The sequence below is a fragment of the Scatophagus argus genome, chromosome 11 (assembly GCF_020382885.2).
Source record: "Scatophagus argus isolate fScaArg1 chromosome 11, fScaArg1.pri, whole genome shotgun sequence".
NCBI classification, from domain to species: Eukaryota; Metazoa; Chordata; class Actinopteri; family Scatophagidae; genus Scatophagus; species Scatophagus argus.
In genome coordinates, this window is record NC_058503.1 from 12,309,291 (window position 1) to 12,324,580 (window position 15,290).

The following is a 15,290-nucleotide window of genomic DNA, read 5'->3' on the forward strand; positions in this document are numbered from 1 at the left end:
TCACTGTGATAATATCCATGAGATGAGTATTTTCACAGTCCTTTTTAGGTCCACAGGTTCATTTACAGTGAATGAATGAATGAATGAATTAGGCATTAAACATGTCTGGTGATTAGGTTTGAAATAAAATGAATGTTTCCTTATTTTCATCTTTAAGTTGGAATATATCCTACAGAGAGGATAGCAATTTTCAGTCGTAGCCAAAGTATTTAGATCCTTTCATTAAGTAAAAGTAGCAATGCCACACTGAGCAAATACCTCACCAATCTTTACTTAAGTATAAGTACTTTCATTTAATTTCCAATTACTCAGGTATTAATGTGTATGTTTCATCTTACTGCTGTAAGACATCAGTTTATCATATCTATAAGATTCTCATATGCATTTGTAAAAAGTCAACTTTTCAAGAGATAAGAAAAACATGTTTTCAGCTTTGTAACAATACAAAAAATGGTTCATCCATTCTTCCGAACTAGATGTTCTCCACCCTTAAAGGAACATGTAACACATCAGTTTGTCAGAAAAATTTAAATTAGAAATCACTAGACGTACATGGTTTTTACTGGACAAAAAGAATAAAAATTGTAATCTAAAAAGTAAATAGTAACTAAAGCTGTCATAAGTCAAAATTATAAATTGCTAAATCGTCAAAACCAGGACATAAGTTTGAGTTCTCATGACTGATAAAGTATATTTTTATTAAAATTTTACATATATTTACATATAAGTCAAAATTAAATTTGTACTTCTCATAATTATTAGAATTAAACGGGCTTCCTTGATCTTTTGATGTCATCCAACACTTGGCCCTTTAATTTTTTAAAGAGAAAAGATCACATATTTCTTTTAAGTTTTTTAAACATCACAATTTCCATAAGTCCACGACCTGTACGCAAAATGCTGTCATGCACCGTTCATATGTGCAATGTGGTTAATTTAAAAGTACTTTCTACCTCTGGATTTTTGTTCTCGCGTCATAGTCGACGTTAACAAAAAAAAAATGAAATCACCCTCGCGATAAGAAATTTGCACACGATGCATGACGTTTCATAGGCAACCACTTAAAGACGGAGAGGTGGCCCTGGAGCCAGGACGCAGTGCCGAGGTGTGAAGAGGTTTGTGCCCTAAAACTGATAATAAGTAGACATTTTCACTCAGTGGCAGTCACTGTTCCCGTTTAAAAATAGCTGCATGATACCAGTCGTTTAACTTCACATACTATGTGAAAGATTAGCCGTGTGCGCCGCAGTGCCAACACACGAAAAGTAGCTTGATGAGTGTCCAAAGTAGTGGAAGTTTGGAGGGGACGCCATCTTTGGTCCCAGCTCTCCACGTCCCCAACACGGACTGTGTTTTCAGCAACATATCTCGGCAGTGGTGAAGGCCCAGGAAGGTATCGTGAAACGTTTTAAAACGCATATATCTGTTCTACTTGCTCGTTTAGGTCGTTTTGTGCAGAACGAAAGGAAATTGTATTAAAACGAGCGAACAAATCTTAGTGGCGAAACCTGCTTGCTTGCTAACATTACAGTAACGCGTCAGCTCCAAAGTCAATTGAGCCCGTTTGGCTAGCTAGTAGCACGGAGGACACGGGACCGTCTCTCTCTGTGCCCAGGCCAGTGTAGTAACCTGAAGACAAATATGTGCATAATGGCGTTAAACCTTTACGAGAGCTGAAAGGTCAACGTTACTGCAATAGTCGGTGCAGCCGTCTTTAAGCATGCTGTCGTTATAAGAGCAAACACTAACGTTAGTCAAGTTACAGGTAGTTTAGATATAAAAGGGATCAGTAAATGTAAGGAGAGAACCAAAGCGTTTTTGATGATGGTTAACGTTATATCATCGAGCTTGTAGCAAGCGATGTATAAGTTAGAAATACATTGCACTGTTAGCGATCTTTTGTGTGGTGACTGTGGTGTTTCCCTACCAAAATTCTCCCAATATTTATGCAACAGACCTTAATCAACATCAACGGCACCGAAGAGTCTTAGGTCGGCTTTAAACATGACAGTAGCCATATTAAGTGCAGTCATTGTCTTTAAGATAGCCCCTCGCTATAGATGCTACTGCGTTGGATGGACGGTAGCCTTGTTTGACCTAACTTGGAGTAAAGAGCCAAGTATTCGTATAACGCTAGATGCTCTAACAAAAACGAAGAGGCACTCACGGCACACAGACTGCTATGGATTGTGCAGCATGCTAACATGCACATAATTAAATAACTGATGCTTATTTTGTCATTTTTAGTGACCCAGGGTAGTTGTCACTTTGAATAATTACGCCTCGTTGCTCCCCGTGTAGTTTTCACTGGAGCATTGTAATGACGGCGGATTTAAAAGCTTTGGATACGTTAGCTCCTCTGTTTCTTTGTATTGTCGGTGTTGCATGCATTGATTGACATTTATCAACAATGGCTGCTCACATCAGTATGATACTTGTAACAAATGAAAATTGGGTTGCCTGCATTAGTTTTAGTTTTGTTTTGTTTTTTAAGGTGAAATTACCAGTGATTGGACCTCAGTGGAGATAATGCAAGCCAGTTTATGACAGTTTTTTTTTTTTTAAGTTTTTTCAAGTGTCTGCTATGAACAGGTGGTCACTGCTGACTGAGCAGCACGGAGTTAAAATGACATCCACAGCAAGAGTTGTAAGGGTTCAACCACTTGTTCCTGCAGGGGCTTGAATATAGATAATAGTTGTGCCCTAAGGCCTTCATGTTGAGAAACACCGCACATCTAATTTGTATTTATGGCACAAACATTCCGGGTGAAAAATGAGATATGGTTTTGGATCTATCTGAGTTAAGACCAAGATTGTTCAGAATAGCAGCTGTCGGGAGGATTGTAGTTTCTTGTAAAGCTTATTGTTTTTGGAGGTTAAATCACTTAATTTTAACAGGGTCGGCTGAATGTGTACAGCAGTGTTTCTAGCAAATATTGCAGTGCTTATGTTGAAGTTATGACGAAACGGCAAACACTGAACATGCCAGTCATTTATTCACTACATGAGTTTTACTTGGCTGTAAAACTGTAGTGAGGTGGACAGTATTCATTTGAACTGTTTGGATATGAAGTGGGAAGGCTTGTCTCTGTATGCCTCCATGAGTACAGGTCTAAATATTTAATACTGTTGCATTTATGTTGCAAAATAACCTTGTTAATTAATGCCAAGATTCAAAGTCATATGTTCTGCATCTTTTTTTTTTCCTGCAGTTTGGTTTGACCTCAAATAAGTGCAGATGCCACAGGCAGCTCATAGTTGTATAAGACCGATGACTGTGGTAGATGAATTCTTTAGCAAAACAGATTGCAAGTTTAATTAGAAGTCATAGACTCATCCATAATTGGAAATGTTACAAGTTGTTTTGTTGTCTCTTGGGAAGAGGAAATAGACCTGTCTGATTGTTACTTAAAGATTTGTCCTTTTGACATTTTATTAACCTACATAAGTGTCTCTAAGGGAGAGTAGTGGCTGATAATGTGATAATCTTTGATTGCTACTTCATAGCATTTCAGTTCACTGCTTCAAATGATATACAGAGAATATATACAGAGAATCATTGGTAATAATGACTATCAGTAAATATGGTTTTAGAAAATTGCATTATTTGCAATTCTGATTTACTCCTGTGTGTTACTACTTGGTAAGTGACCAAGTGGTTAGTCAGTCACATATTCTGTCAAAAAAAAAAAAAACACTGAATCAAAAAGTTGTACAAAACTATCACCATGGAGGTTATTTTAAAATTTGAAAAACTTTCTTTATTCCAGCGATCTGGAAAATAGTTACAGGTCTATATTATTTAGTGAGTTGGCTGAATTATACCTGTTAGGACACATTTCTCTAGTGGCTTCATGTTGCACACTGAAGTGGGCCTGTGTGCTGGCCCTGGCCCTGTAATGTATAACTCAAGAGTAGACTGTGTTTTTGTTTTAGAGGATATAATGAATGGCCTTTTGTTTAGCCTTTCCTGCTAAGGCTTGTATCATGCGCAATATGTCAGACACTGTAACTTGGGCCTTAATTAATTCCAAATTCAGATCTAAGATGGTTGAAGATTGTTTAGAGATGTGAAACTTGGCATGTGCTGTCATATTTATTATTTGCATATGTCAACAAGGAAGTTGCACAATAGCAATACCTCACTTTCTACAACTTCTTCTAAGTCAGTGGTTTTTAAATAATAAATGTGTTGTAATCAGAATGTGGTTGTCTGAACAGCTCATTTAGCTGAGAATTGTTTAAGAGATTTCTAAAAGAGATTTTTTTTTTGTCCTTGTTTTGTTATGAGTAATTTTGATGTCGGTTCCCTGGAGCAGTGCTTGATTTCACTGAAGCCCTCATACCAGCCTCATGTTTTAGCTGATATATAGATATATATATATATACACAGAGAGAGAGAGAGAGAGAGAGAGATATGTGTGTTCATTATTAGATAGCATCATAGTGTGCCTCTAGTTTATTTGGTATATTTCATCTACTGATTAACTTCACATGCTGCTGTTACACTGTATTTGATTATTTGATTGGTGTACGTCTTTAAAAATAAGTGTTTGACTGTAAGTGGACTCTATTCTTAGCTGCTATGATTTTGCCCTTTTTATTAAGAAGAATTTCTCAATTATGTTTTGATACACTGAAATTGATTCCTGTGCAGATTCAAAATGGTTGTCTCATTAAAGCAAAGGTGTAATGGGCAGACCCCTCTGAGTCTGCAATAACACTAAAGCTCAGGGAGCTCACGTAACAGTCCCACAGAAACACAGTATTCATCAGCGCCTAGCAGTTGATACATTGCTCTTGGATTGACGGCGCAGAGCTGTCTGTTACCTCTGCACTTGTATGCTGCATTTTGGGTTCTAATAAATTATTTGGTGATCTTGTTGCAGTATTAAGCTGCTATATGTAGATCTGCTTATGGTAATAAGAATACACATGATGAAAATCTTGATTACCTCTGTGCTACACAAATAGAATGAAACCTGTCTTGCATATACCGTTGGGAAATGGGCATAAAACTGGTCTTGACCTATATTCTGGTCTTGACTAAAACATCGCCACCTGTCAGGGTTTGAAATTGTTTATGTTGCAAAAATAAGTTGCATTTATCATAACTATGCTCTCAAGCTCATTGCCACTGAGTCATGCGCTCTTGAATGGGCAATTAAGTTGGTCGTTGAATTACTGAGACATACTGTGAATCGTTGCTAATCCTCAGAGGCACCATGGAGGAGCTGCACAGCCTGGACCCCCGAAGACAGGAGCTGCTGGAGGCACGCTTTATGGGCGGGGTCAGCGGCAGCACAGGGGGCAGCACTGGCAGCACAAGCGGGGGAACCAAAGTGAGTTAATATTTAGCAGTGTCAGTGTTTGTACATAATTGGTAAAAATACTGTTTAGTTGTAGTATCCACACTAAGTGCTATCCTAAAATTCATCTTTTTGTTTTTTTTTTTTAACCAGGGTTTGACCAACAATGAATGTTCAAATCACAGTTTTGGAAGCTTAGGATCCTTAAGCGACAAGGAATCAGAGGTACATTAAAATATTGACACTAACTGTATTTACATGGACTTGAAAAATCTGAAGAATCGTTAATATATAATAGTTGATTTTATGTAGAAGTGTGTTAATATTGATATTCCGTTAATATTTTAGCATATAGTCATCATGAACACCATCATCCAGACTCTGTGACTGTTCGCTAGATGTCCTCAATCTGCTGGACATTTGGCTACATTTTGGGACTCTCCCTCCAATGAATTAGACCCAAAGCAAGTTGTGCAGGACTGCATTCAGACCAGCAAAGGCTTCCCCATTTGTTTCAGACCCCTGCATCAGGACAGTATGGGATGCCAACTCTCATGCTGTGTCCCAATATTAATAAGCCTTCAAACCAGATTTCCGTGTTCATATTTTATGTTCCTCCTGTATGCTCTAGCAACACACCCACACCACTGCAGCCTCATGTTTTGTTCTGCCGCCATGTTGTTATTTGTCTGAAGGCTATAGTAACATGTTTTTGCAGGGTTTTTTAACCCATTATTTTGACCAGTTGAATTGATTTTGAATACTTGAACAAAAAATGAAATCTGGTTACTCAGGGAACTCTCCTGACATCATTGCCTATGATACATGAAGGACAACTTGGCTGATAAATGGCTCAACTGTACAAAGTTGGTTGGATTTGGTCATCATTAAGTTTGTAAAATAGTAGTTCTAATTAATTATTATTGATAAATTAAGATTATGAATATAATCTAGGATTGTAATCTGTTTGTTTAATATTTGCTGACTTATCCTGTTACTTTTCTAGACTTCTTTTTTTAATTTCTTTTTTTAAACAAAGTCTGTTCATAATGAAGTAATGATGAACTAGAAGCTCTTCAACTGTCTTGTAAACAGAATTTTGTGGTTATGCCCAAATGCTGTTGCTACTTTTTTTTCTGGTATTTACCTAGAATTTTTGTGTTTCTCACTTAATAGGGGTCAGACGTGAAAAGAGGCAGTTCTCCTGCTTATTCGGTAGGTATATGATAAATGCCATGGCAGCTGAATGCTTGAAGCACATGTCACCTGGTCGCAACTGTCACCAGCTCATTTACAAATGAGCTCTGTTGCATGTCATAGCGTGCTCTTTGCCCAATTTGCTGTCTTTTATTGACCAATTATTTCTTCCTTAGTCAGTGTAAATATTTTTTAATAATTCAGGATATAAGTTATTACATCAGAATGTGTTGCAGAGTTAATAGATTAGATGGGCATAAGATCAGTGGACAGTTAATATCTGGTTATTGCTGAAAAACAAGACGGACATGATACTGCAATGAGAGCAGCTATACAAGCCAAAGTAAATTATTGTTAAAGATATAATACATTCATAGTGTTGTTATTCATTTACAGACACAATAAGTCCTGGTAAAGGTTAAAACAATTTTTTTGTGCAGGATTTGTTTTACAAGACTCAAATTTTTCTTTCAGACCCCAGAAAAGAAACAGTCAGAAACAGCCAGAGGCAGAAAAAGAAAACCTGAGATCCAATCAGAGAGCAGCCAAGGTGAGTGTCTTTGACTTAAAGTGGTTACATTTCTGCCTTTATTTGCAGTTTTTCTTGGAAATGTTTTAATTTCACTCTTTTCCATCCTTCATCTTCACAGGGAAATCAATTGTGCGAGGACCCAAAATAAGCGATTATTTTGATGTAAGTGTTCAATGTAGTGTCAGATGTTTCAAACATTAAAAGGAGCTCTTGAGTGACTAATACATGCTTTATCAGCCTTTCAACATCTCAGCCATAATCCTTTCTGTCTCTAAAATAACTCAACTGTGAAAGAAAGTGAGCTGCTGGTGGGTCTGCTTTTATCAAATGCAAGGCAGTAATCTCACTTTTCTCTCTTAACCATTTAGTTCCAGGGAGGAAATGGGTCCAGTCCAGTAAGAGGTCTCCCACCAGTGATTCGTTCGCCCCAGAACTCACATTCCCACTCCACTCAGGGCACAGCCGTAAGTTATGCCAATATTTGTACTCAAAATCTCCTTTGCTGTGCTGTTTTGTGTTGCCCTGACATAAAAGAAATGTCCTCTCTCCTGTTGCAGGTTAGACAAAATAGTTCATCACCTACTAGTCTGTCTTTTGGGGACCACATGACGCATCCAAAGCAACAAGCAGTCAAATTTGTTCAGGTAAGGGGGGGTGGGGGGGACTGCGGTTTGTCCAGACGCCATTGTTCTTTTGTAATTGCTCTGAAATGTGTTTTTGAGATTGCTGCTCAAGTGCTTAAAGAATTTTTGTTGTTTCCTACTCTAGACTGATCTTACAGTTTTGAAATTGGCTGCCCTTGAAAGCACTAAGAATCTAGACCTTGAGAAGAAGGAGGGAAGAATAGATGATTTGCTAAGGGTAAGGAGAAAATAAATATATAATTCATGGATTGGAGAGTAACTTAATTTGTGCAGCTGCTGATGAGTTATTTTTCTTCTATATAGGCAAACTGTGATCTCAGGAGACAGATAGATGAACAACAAAAGTTACTTGAAAAGTACAAGGAACGCTTGAATAAATGTATCACCATGAGCAAGAAGTTGCTCATAGAAAAGGTAAATGTTTATCTTTCTTAACCCTTTTCTTAACAATTCTGCTCTTTCTGTGAACCTGCATGCAAACCTGAGCTTTCTTGGTTCTTCAGAGTACCCAGGAGAAGCAGGCCTGCCGGGAGAAAAGCATGCAGGATAGACTTCGTTTAGGCCATTTCACTACAGTGAGACATGGAGCCTCATTCACAGAACAGTGGACTGATGGCTATGCGTTCCAAAACCTTGTGAAGTAAGAGGCTTTTAGTGGGATTGTCATTGGGATTTATCATGTTCTACTTGTTTTTTGTTACTAGATATTTTTTCATTTTTATTTATCTTCATAGCAGCACTGTTTTCAGAAACATTCCACACTGAAGTATCTGTTTTTGCCTTGTTGTCTCTCACATTGTAGTACATTCACATAAAGTTGAGTTTTCCACTATAGTGCTACTGGGTGTTTTTTTTGTTTGTTTTTTATTCACTAACTCAGCAGGCAGCAACACCAGGTCCCCTTCACAGTGAAAAGTAGTCTCTCTCCCAACTTCAAGTCCTTTTGTGAGAGCTGTCTGTAATTTCTGTTTGGTCAGATTATCTCTGATACACTACTGCTCTTCTTAACTACTCCTGACTAGGCATAACTCCGCCATCTTGCACCCCACTAGCTACCATCTTGTTTTATTGCCATTTGGCTGAGAATGCTGTAAAGAGCCTTGCAGGAGTAGTACAGTGTATTTTTGGTGTTATGACTGAACTCTGATTATGATTTTATGATTTTTTTTGCCTGTAGTAATTTCTGTTCTGGTTTAAGGTGATAATCAACTTAAAACGTTAGATACTAGCAAATGCACTAAAACTTGTGTCTTACAGGTTAAGGTACCTTTGTGCTGCCAGTGCAGACGTCTTTTTTTTTTTTTCTGGGCCCAATTCCAGCCAGTAGCCAGCCAACCATTATCAATGTGGATGGTGTCATTTCGCTATATAGACAAAAGTATTGGGATAGGGCTGTTTTTCAGGGGTTATGCCCTTTACTTCCAGTGAAGGTAAATCTTAATGCTTCAGCATGCCAAGACATTTTGGACAGTGCTATGCTTTGTGGCAACAGTTTGTTGAGGGCCCTTTTCTATTCCAGCATGACTGTGCCCCAGTACACATAGCAAGGTCCATAAAGACATGGTTGGATGAGTTTGGTGTGGAAGAATTTGACAGGCCCACACAGAGCCCTGACCTGAACCCTATCAAACACCTTTGGGATGAACTGGAACAGAGTTTGCAAACTAAGCCTTTTCGTCCAACATCAGTGTCTGACCTCACAAATGCTGTACTGCAAGAATGGGCAATAATTCCCCACAAAAACATAAAATCATGTGGAAAGTCTTCCCAGAAGAGTGGAAGCTGTTATAGCCACAAAGTCCCTGTTGGTGTAATTGTCAGGTGGCCCAATACTTTTGTCTATATAGTGAACTTTGCAGTCAGTGTTTACTTCATAATGTTAAATTTTAAGCAAAAACATTGTCTGTTTCCACTTTAAACATGAGATCTGATATGTAGGCTGTAATAGTTTTGTGCTTGGCAGCTTCTCTACATGTGATGTCAGCTGTAGTATAATTGGGTGGAGCTCCTCACCACAATCCCACTAGCACTACAGTTTTCATATTTGCTGATCATCTTCAAAATTACATAATTTGGTGCAGTTAAACACAGGTACAGAAAAGTCCTCATCTTACCTAACAAAACCTACTGCTTTCCATCTACAGACAGCAAGAGTGGATAAACCAACAGAGAGAGGACATTGAGAGGCAGAGAAAACTTCTAGCCAAGAGGAAACCTCCATCCTCCAGCAACTCCCAAGCACCAACCACAAACTCTGAGCCAAAGCAACGCAAAACCAAGGCAGTGAATGGAGCAGAAAGTGATCCCTTTGTAAAACCCAGCCTACCTCAGCTGTAAGTTCAGGCCTTGCATAAATCAGATATCTGAGCAGCCAGAGGCTGCAAAGGCAGTCTATAGGTTTCAGTGTGTTTTTTTTTTTTTTAAAAAAAACAATATATATATTATAATAATTTGTATATTATAAAATATATACGTTTATAATAGCAGTAGTATTTATGCTTCATCTGCTCAAATTTCTGTGAATTGGAATGAGCTAAAATCATGAAGCTTGGTCCCAGTATTTGGAAGTGATATGCAGGAGTGAAATACATCTCTAACAGTGTTCCCAGCCATTATACAGTGAATATGTGTATCTTCAGGTCACATTTGGTAAAAGGCACACCAGACCATTTTGAGCCTGACCCACAAGTATTGACCAAAACCTAAAATAGCATATAGATTGGTGCATGTTGGCGTGGCCTATCACATATTTGCTTGTAACTCGAGATGTCTTTGAGCAATTGTTGTTTATACTCGCAGGACACATCCTGCGCTAACCCCTGAACATATACACACACAATGTGTTTCCTTCAGATTCATTGAAGGAAGGGTAATGAAACTGAAGTGACTTTGCTCACCTTTATTAAGTCTGAAACCATCTCACAACTTTAGTTTTAATTTTAGTTAATTTTGCTTCCTTCTGTTCAGTGCAAAGGTCTCGAACTCAGAATCATTGCTTGCTGATGTATTCCTTTATTCTGTTGCATAGCGAGCTGTTGTAAAGCAGGTTTAACAGCAATGAATGTACAAATTTAAGTAAAAATGGAGATACTGTTGACAAAGGCATATCTCTCTCTTTACCTAGGCTGACCCTAGCAGAGTACCATGAACAGGAAGAAATCTTCAAACTGCGACTTGGACATCTCAAAAAGGTTTGCCCACTGCTGAAGCAGCAGCAACAGTTCATCAGACCATTTTTTTTATTTGTTTGGTGGGGAATTTATGTTCTTGTGCAGTGCGCGCATAGTTACTCAATTCATCCAGGACTGAATAGTAGAGATACAGGGCACTTTTACCCAATTTAGAAGTTAAATATCCCTTCCACAGTTGTAACACATATCTAACATGGTTTTTGCTCAAAGGGATATAATTACCACATTAAAGTCCCTAAAACGGCACCCGTTTTTTTTTTTTCTCTCCTTTTTAAAACAATTCCAGAATATATGAATATGCAAATATTTTTCGTTTCACAAGTTTAACTGCTGGATACAGAGCAGATGTCTCTTACTTCACTGTAACATCCATTCTCAGTATTTGTACATTGGAGGCTTCAAGTTTCCACATCGCACTTCCAAATGATTTGTGATGTTGCACATCATACTCATCTTTATATCAGATTTTCACTGAGCACAGAATCGGCAATAAATGCGAAAAGAGCCTTATAGTGTAGCACTCTGCACATATATTGGTCTACACATTGGAGCAAAACGTTCAAGTGCAGGAACAAGGAGAAAATTGTTTTTGGCTGTAGGAGAATTTAAAACCCAATTGGACTTGGTAAATTATTAAATGTACCAAATCTTTGTATTCCATATGAGGATGGTTGATCACATTCAGCTTCATTCTCCTGTTTCCTGAGCTGAAACCACTGTTCCTTTTGTGTGAATCACCCTAAGGATAGAGTGAGCCTCTCGTTTGTCGATGTATTCATTGTTTTCCCGATGAATAAGCATCACAGGCACCCCCTGACAGACTCTGTACCAATTCAACCGTTAATATTTAATACAGAACTAGTCAGCTGTGTACAAGTGGGTTTTGATGAGCTCCTTTCCTTGTACTCCGAGCTCTGAAGTTCCTTGTGTGTCTGTGTGTTTGTGTGCTTGAATCATTTATAGGAAGAAGCTGAGATCCAGGCGGAGTTGGAGCGTCTAGAGAGGGTGCGCAACCTTCACATTCGGGAGCTGAAGAGAATAAATAACGAAGACAGCTCACAGTGAGTCTGAATCAATTTCTTTGACGGTTACCACATTGGCATTGGTACATAATGTTCACACAAGGCCAGTATCCTCATCCATAATGCTGATATTAAGGAACTGCTAACTGGATGAAGCTTTCTGTCTTTTTCCATATGTATCAGCACAGCAAATCTAATGTTGAAAAATTTGTCATTGACACCCAGGTCTATGTCTGCAAGTGTGATGTGTGCGTGTGTTTTTTTTTTTTTTTTTCCTCTTCATCCAAAGATTTAAAGATCACCCAACACTGAATGAACGATATCTGCTCCTACACCTTCTGGGAAGAGGGGGCTTCAGTGAAGTTTACAAGGTACATTAAATGTTTATGTAGTGAGTTTCAAAATAAAACGAAACTCTTACCAAATGTTGCTTTTCAAGTATAAACTTTTTGTGTTTATGTTGTGCAGGCTTTCGACTTGATTGAGCAACGATACGCTGCTGTGAAAATCCACCAACTTAACAAGAACTGGAGAGAAGAGAAAAAAGAGAACTATCACAAGTATGTTGGCCCATCAGGGAATACGTAACCTCCTCTGCAGTATACTACAATTAGTCTTAAGTGAAGAGCCATACAAGTTGTTCTTATGTCCTTTGCTTTCAGAGTATTGTTATTCCCCTCCATAAGCCGCAATGCCTGGCAGAATACAGCACCCGCACATTCATGTTTTGGTTGCTAATAGAAGCCTAATTACCTTCCTCTCCACAGGCATGCTTGTCGAGAGTACAGAATACACAAGGAGCTGGACCACCCCCGAATCGTGAAACTTTACGACTACTTCTCACTGGACACAGACACGTCAGTGCACTGGAAGAAATTTTTGTTCATGCATTTCCAGCACTTTTATCTGGTTCCTCTTAGATGCAGGCCATAATTCTAACCAAGTTTCTATCCATTCAATAGGTTTTGCACTGTCATGGAGTACTGCGAAGGCAATGACTTGGATTTCTACTTGAAACAGCATAAGCTAATGTCTGAGAAGGAGGCACGGTCCATAGTCATGCAGATTGTGAACGCACTAAAATACCTAAATGAAATCAAACCCCCCATCATCCATTATGACCTTAAGCCAGGTAAACATGCTCTTCTAGACAGGGTTGAAGCAGTCATCCAATTGGTAGGATACCTTTTTTTTTTTTTCTTGTGTGCTGACCTATTTTTTACTTTGATGTCAAGGCAATATTTTGTTGGTGGATGGCACAGCCTGTGGGGAGATCAAAATCACTGACTTTGGTTTGTCCAAAATCATGGATGACGACAACTATGGTGTAGATGGGATGGACCTGACATCACAGGGTGCAGGGACATACTGGTGAGAAGACATGTCCCACATATACATGGAACACAGACAGTCTTGATCATATACTTAAGTAAAAGTACATATATATTATACATAAAAAAAATCAAAAACTCAAAAGTCCAAGTGTTATCAACAAGTATTAGAAACAGTCCCTGTCAGTGTTAAGATATTATTAACATATTATTAAGCAGCACCTTATTATTGTAACTGGTTGTAGTGGAGCCAAGATTTAGTATTTTAATGTACCATTGGGTAGTTTAATCTCACACTGGCATCATGTTTTATCAAATGATCAGATGTTTTATGTGTAATATCTCAACATAAAAAGTAAACTCTAATATTTGTTCAGCATAAAATGGACACTTTTCTTGAATATTTTTGCCAGGTATTTGCCTCCCGAATGTTTTGTGGTTGGTAAAGAACCTCCAAAGATCTCCAATAAGGTGGATGTGTGGTCTGTGGGCATTATCTTCTTTCAGTGTCTGTATGGAAGGAAGGTAAGGAGCACAACACTGATTATTTCCACTTTTACTGTTTCTGTAATGTATTCCCTGATGATTAAGCACTGCACCTCCTCTTTCAGCCTTTTGGCCACAATCAGTCGCAACAGGACATCCTGCAGGAGAACACGATACTGAAAGCTACCGATGTTCAATTCCCTGTCAAACCTGTTGCCAGTAATGAAGCGAAGGTTGGTGAACTTACATGCAAAAGGGATTTCAGCCTCTTTGAAATACGTCTCATATTATCAAAGAGAAAATATCTTAAACGACTTAAATTTTTGATTCATTCTTTCCTCCTCAGGCCTTCATAAGGCGCTGTCTGGCATACAGGAAGGAGGACCGCATCGACGTTCGCCAGATGGGAAGCGACCCTTACCTGCTCCCTCACATGCGGAGGTCAAGCTCCTCTGGAAATCTACAGATGAATGCTGCTGGCTCAGGACTCGCCTCCTCCAGTATCATCTCATACTGACAGCCTTGTACTGTGACAAAAAAAAACAAACAAAAAAAAACAAGGCAAACTGACCAAGTTGCTCCCCACCTAGCAGAGCTTCGGGCTGGTGGGAGAAGGAACAGCCAGCAACAGGAGGAGCAGGACACTGGTGGGGAGATCTCACCTGGCCTCCTGACCTGTGCCAGGCTTCTACTTGTTTACCAGGGCTTGATCAATGGAGGGACACTGAAGGGATGTTTTTAAAAGGATCTTTTGAGGGTCCCAAAAAAGCACTGAAACTGACAACATACCTTGAAGATAATGTGACTGGACACTCTGTTCAGATGTTGCAGATGGATAAAGCCTTAAAGGGCCGAAGGGAGACTTGGCAGCCCGCCGTTTAGGTGAAATAACGTGGCCCTGCCAGGGTGCAAATGATTCAGCTGCTAGACGTTAATTTACTGTGAGGAGAGGACAGTCATCGTTATATAGAACTACAAAGATTTCACTGTTGATTTGGCTAAATGTTGTTTTTCCACAAATGTTAGGCTTTAATTTGAGTTACTTAGCCATGAGAATGTAACGTGTAGCATACAAGTGGCATCTAGTGACATGTAGGTCGGGGCTGTGTACTTACGTTTAATGCACAAAGTAACCAAATGTAGAAAAATTAAATGTATAAAATCCTATGCAGGAGTTATTAACAGATAAATTGGAAACTGTATATGCTGTACAGGTGAATTTTCAAATTTTGAACTGCAGCAGTAACATGTACAGAGTTAAAATTTCCCCATGTAAATCTAGTCTCCTGGAGTGTTTAAATTTGCTGCATTGTGGCTCTTACTTTTCAAGGGCTGTATGTTCCACTTCAGGTACAAATTGTACAGTTCTGCTAAGAGTGAATAATAAATGCCAGGAAAATTGTACTCCAGAATATATCAACCTGTTTTCAAAAATTGTTTTTAAAAACCATTATAAAGTTAAAAATGAATGCTTATCACTTGATTAATAAGCTCTAGTCAGGGTGCGTTGTGCTGGCTTTCGTCTCCAGTTCCTGAGATTATACTGGCACTCGGTGGCTTTGTTTGGTACTGCTTAAA

At 38.7% G+C, this 15,290-nt stretch overlaps 1 protein-coding gene across 3 annotated transcripts; it reads left to right on the forward strand.

Moving 5' to 3' along the window:
- Positions 1-976: 976 nt before the first annotated feature.
- Positions 977-15,116, forward strand: tlk1a (tousled-like kinase 1a). 3 transcript variants are annotated; one of them, XM_046404062.1, is made up of 22 exons: positions 977-1,115; positions 5,219-5,342; positions 5,463-5,534; positions 6,486-6,524; positions 6,981-7,056; positions 7,157-7,200; positions 7,407-7,502; positions 7,596-7,682; positions 7,807-7,899; positions 7,986-8,096; positions 8,186-8,322; positions 9,827-10,015; positions 10,807-10,873; positions 11,837-11,934; positions 12,185-12,266; positions 12,364-12,455; positions 12,663-12,752; positions 12,858-13,027; positions 13,131-13,266; positions 13,640-13,751; positions 13,838-13,945; positions 14,059-15,116. In XM_046404062.1, exons 2-22 carry the CDS (start codon positions 5,226-5,228, stop codon positions 14,227-14,229), a joined length of 2,187 nt encoding a protein of 728 aa, XP_046260018.1. In that variant the 5' UTR covers positions 977-1,115; positions 5,219-5,225; the 3' UTR covers positions 14,230-15,116. The 3 variants fall into 3 exon arrangements, with proteins under 3 accessions (XP_046260018.1, XP_046260020.1, XP_046260019.1); XM_046404064.1 differs by having other exon boundaries at positions 1,085-1,105; XM_046404063.1 differs by having other exon boundaries at positions 1,087-1,393.
- The last annotated feature ends 174 nt before the right edge of the window (positions 15,117-15,290 follow it).

Bases quoted from the DNA above. Each gene is read 5' to 3' on its own strand.
- tlk1a (XM_046404062.1), top strand. From the start codon at position 5,226: ATGGAGGAGCTGCACAGCCTGGACCCCCGAAGACAGGAGCTGCTGGAG. The intron at 6,525-6,980 runs GTAGGTATATGA...TTTTTCTTTCAG, and splicing joins GCAGTTCTCCTGCTTATTCG to ACCCCAGAAAAGAAACAGTC. The intron at 11,935-12,184 runs GTGAGTCTGAAT...CTTCATCCAAAG, and splicing joins AATAACGAAGACAGCTCACA to ATTTAAAGATCACCCAACAC.